General features: G+C 33.4%; 1 protein-coding gene across 1 annotated transcript; it reads left to right on the plus strand.

Moving 5' to 3' along the window:
- Positions 1–2,139, plus strand: LOC114382071 (protein TRANSPARENT TESTA 1-like). Its single transcript, XM_028341302.1, has 2 exons — positions 1–399; positions 1,565–2,139. Exons 1-2 carry the CDS (start codon positions 76–78, stop codon positions 1,952–1,954), a joined length of 714 nt encoding a protein of 237 aa, XP_028197103.1. The 5' UTR covers positions 1–75; the 3' UTR covers positions 1,955–2,139.
- Positions 2,140–4,494: the final 2,355 nt, after the last annotated feature.

Consider the following 4,494-nt stretch of genomic DNA (forward strand, 5'->3'; position numbering starts at 1 on the left):
AATGTTATGTAGCTATCATACCCTGCCTCATTCACATGCAAATCATATCAATAATTTCGTTCTTTTTGCCTTGACATGAATCAAAACCAGCTTCAGCCCCTTCCTCTCCTTAGTAGCTTCCTAGGTTCATCTCATGAAGAATCTTTGCTACAAAACCAAAATGAAAATCCTAATAATGCATGCCATGGTCAAGTTGAGGATGTCACAGTGGCCTTACACATAGGCCTCCCTGACCATTCAAGTGGCTCCAATTCCACCAATAATCATGGATTTGTGAATGCCACAACTCAAGTTCCTAACAATTATTGGATACCAACTCAAGAACAGATCCTCATTGGGTTTAGTCATTTCTCTTGTCCTGTGTGTCACAAAACCTTCAACCGCTACAATAATCTTCAGGTGCATGCAGTTATTTCTTATTCTCTATTCCATGCATTAGAATCTTTGGTTTGTGTTGGCACTTAACTAGAGAAATCTATAAATTGAATCCTAGCAAGTTCAAATATATGTTGAGATTTTGCATGATATACTTCTTCAAGTGCAGTCTTCAACAGTGTTAACATAGTTAAATGCTGTTTCTAGTTAACTAATAAACTGTGTTCTTAGCCTGTGTGAAATGGAATAATCCCTCGTTTTATATGAATCCATCATTTTATGACTTTACGAAACATTCACATAAAGTTCCTAACTTTAGAAATCGTCTCATGTTTTTCTGTTTTCCACTTTATACCAATGCTAAGGTTTGAAATGAAAGACATCTTTTCAAGTTAAAGACTAAAGTTTTTAGCAAGATTTTAGTTTTGTCATGATCCTTGACATTACAAGAAATTTTGGTTAATACAACCATAATTACAACAGTAGAGGGCTCAAAAACTGGATATTGCAATTGAATTGAAATATTAGTCACAAATCATTTTTTCGAGCCTTGAGTTTTAATAAAAGTAAGAAACGTAATGACTGATACCAAGGTTTATGTAGTGGTGGTCATGGTGTATAGACATCTAAAACTTCAGGGGTTATTGGGTTTGTGAAAACGTTTTTCATTTTCATTTTTATTTTCACTTTTAATTAAAAATGACACTTTTTCACAGCAATAAAAATGTCACTTTTTTATTTTTTATTTTCAAAAGTTTGTATATAAATCAATAAAAAAAACCATTCTTATACATAATTCTTAAAACAGGAAGCAAGATGATATTTTTGTAATAAAAATGAATTTAAAAAATAACATTTTCTCAAATCAAGGGATCTTAAATACTACTATTACAGAAAAGAGAAAATGCGACTAATTTGAATTGAATAAGACTGCAGTGATGATAAATTATGAAGACTTCATATACTTCAATAAGATGATTATAATCACGGTTGCGGAACAAATCAGCTTACAACATTCAGTGGGACATATTTCAGGAATTAATTAAATTAAATTAGGTTTAATTACTAATATAAAATGTTGTTAATCACCATCTAGTTCAATTGGTATGAATTATTATAAATTTTCTATTATCAATATTTGATTTTAATAAATAAAAAAATATTAGTAAGCACTGAGTTTTGATTGCAGATGCATATGTGGGGACATGGGTCACAGTATCGCAGAGGCCCAGACTCGCTTAAACGAACCCATCCACGGCCGTTGTTGGACCTTCCATGCTACTGTTGCGCAAGAGGGTGCAAGAACAACATCGAGCACGCACGTGCCAAGCCTCTAAAGGATTTTCGCACGCTTCAGACGCACTACAAGAGGAAGCACGGTTCCAAGCCCTTCACGTGCCGCAAGTGTGGCAAGCCTCTGGCCGTGAAAGGTGACTGGCGAACCCATGAGAAAAACTGTGGCAAACGATGGCTTTGTATCTGTGGCTCTGATTTCAAGCATAAGAGGTCCCTCAAAGATCACATCAAAGCCTTTGGATTTGGTCACACCCCTTTTTCTTCTTCTTCTGATGGCATGTAGTTAAACATGCATGTCACAATACTTATATATAGTTCCTTAAGTGTTGCGGATACGATTTTTCCATCAGAATTGAGTTTCAGCTTGGTAATTTGTATAATTATTTAATGCAAAATTTTAATTATGTAAATTCTCCGGGTGAAACTGACTCTGATCGAATAACGGTACACATATGCACTTTATTATAACGGCTTATCTTGTCTTAATTTCTAGTACTTAGACAATTTAAGGGTGATTTATGTTGTTATCAATTACTAATAAAGAGGAATGTGTTTTTCTTAACTATATTTGGCATTTAAATAGAGAGGAATAAGAAGGGAGACAAGGGAAAGGAGCTGGGGATTTGATTCCAATTTATTGATTTCCTAATTCCTTTTATAGCTTCAGCATGTAATTAGTTTGTTGTGTGTATGATTAAGACGTTGCCTTGACATAAAATCAGAATAAGTGAACAAATTCTAAAATCTCAACGGATTTTTTTTAAGATGTTGAAATCTACACCCAAAAATGCACTTTGCCTTGAATCAATCATCTTGGGTAGAACTTTTGCCATTCTTCTAGTTATGATTTTAGCTAAAATTTTCTACATGCATCTTACTAGTGAAATTGGTCTATATTCTCCCAAGCTCAATGATCCTCCACCTTTGGTATCAGAATAATGAAAGATGAAATTAGTGCCTCTAGGAAGAACTTCATTTTCATGGAATTCCTTTAGGAAATGAATGATATCACCTTTCAATTGATTCCAAAAAGCCTTAATGAATTTGAAGTTAAAATCATTCCGTCCGAACTTTTTGATCTATCACATTCCAATATAGCTTTCACAATCTCCTCCTCCTCAAAAGTAATCGTGAACAAAGAATTGTGATATAGTGAAATAGACTTAATGTCAACACCATCTAGTTTGGGTCTATTTCTTGATTCCTCCTTAAATTTCTCCAAAACAAACTTCTTTACCTCCTCCTTGACCCTACAAGGGTCTTCAACCCAACTTCCATCAATCCTTATCCCCTTCAACAAGTTTTTTCTTCTCTTCCAATTGACCATCATATGAAAATATTTTGAATTTTGGTCCCCCTCCAAAATCCATTTCTCCCTTGATTTTTGTCTCAATAAGGATCCATTGCTCTTCATCACAAGCCAAAGTTTGTCTTGTGACTCTATACGCAAAGCCATTTCCTCTCCACTCAATCCTTCTCCATCTTCTTCTTTTCCATCAAGATTGTTCAACTATAATTCTATTTGTTTTTTTCCTTCTTTGAATATGCCCAAAATGGTCCATGTTCCACACATTCAGTTTTCCATTTAGGACCTTTAACTTCTCCTTCAAAACAAAAGCCCCCAACACATTGATCTCAACCCATACACCCTTAACAAACTCTTCAAACTTTCTATCATCAAACCAACAATCAAGAGTTTAGAATGATTTAGGTCCCCAATCCATATTGACATCCTTAAGCATAACCTAACAATGATCCAAAATGCTCCTATATAGGATATGTTGAGTGCAATGAGTGACAAAATTTTGTACACCAAAACAACATAACAATATATGTATTTTAAATTATGTTACTAACCTCCAGCCATAGCTCTTTCCATATCCTTGATGAATTTGAAAATACTTGTCTATTGCAAAGAATGCTTCTAGCCTTTAACACAATCACTCAGATAGAATGTGTATTATTTTCTGATGTGTTTAGACTAGGGAGTCTATGCCTATTTATATAGATTGGATTCTATCCATCATAAAAAAATGATTCCATAATATCAGGAAGCAAATATTCTCTCTCAACAACTTTATAATTAAAACTGAAATGTTGTTACCAAATATGACTAAGTCAAGTGGTTGAGAAAACAAAAAAGTGGGTGAGAAAAATTAGGACCACTTTAATTTTGATTTCAAAATCAAAACTAACATTCTCCCACTTGGTCCAATGTTTCTCACACTTTATGATATCTACAACACTAATAACTTTATGCTCACACCCAAGATGCTAACCACATGAATCATGGCGATAGGTTCTCTAAAAATGATTATTACCTTTCATGTATTACAATGTAATCACTCTTAGTAAAAACAACAATTTAACTGAATGAACATGTTCAATATTTATTGAGTCCAAATTACACGTCTTTCTAAACAAAAATGTATACACCAAAATGAGAAGACAAACAAATAACTAAAGTTTCACTACAAAAAGAAACTTTATATGACAGAATCAAGTTTCATACTCTTAACATGATCCTTAAATGACTTTGTTACATGCCTTTTGACAATGGATCCATAATCATTAGTTCAGTACTGATGTTTTCAGTGATGATTTCATTTTCTTTGACACGTTCCCTCATGGCTAAATACTTAATGTCAATGTGCTTGCTTTGACTTCCAATTTTATCGTTTTTAGCCAGAAAAATAATAGTTGAATTATCACAATATATCATTAACAGTCTAGGAACATAATCAATCACTTGTAGACCGGCCATGAAACTTTTTAACCAAATACCCTGTGATGTCACTTCAAATAATGAAATAAACTCAACCT

The sequence above is a fragment of the Glycine soja genome, chromosome 13, assembly GCF_004193775.1.
Source record: "Glycine soja cultivar W05 chromosome 13, ASM419377v2, whole genome shotgun sequence".
In the NCBI taxonomy this organism is placed as follows: Eukaryota; Viridiplantae; Streptophyta; class Magnoliopsida; order Fabales; family Fabaceae; genus Glycine; species Glycine soja.

Excerpts from the sequence above, each read along its gene's own strand:
- LOC114382071 (XM_028341302.1), top strand. The coding sequence starts at position 76 with ATGAATCAAAACCAGCTTCAGCCCCTTCCTCTCCTTAGTAGCTTCCTA. Across the intron at positions 400-1,564 it reads ACCGCTACAATAATCTTCAG|ATGCATATGTGGGGACATGG; the intron begins GTGCATGCAGTT and ends TTTTGATTGCAG.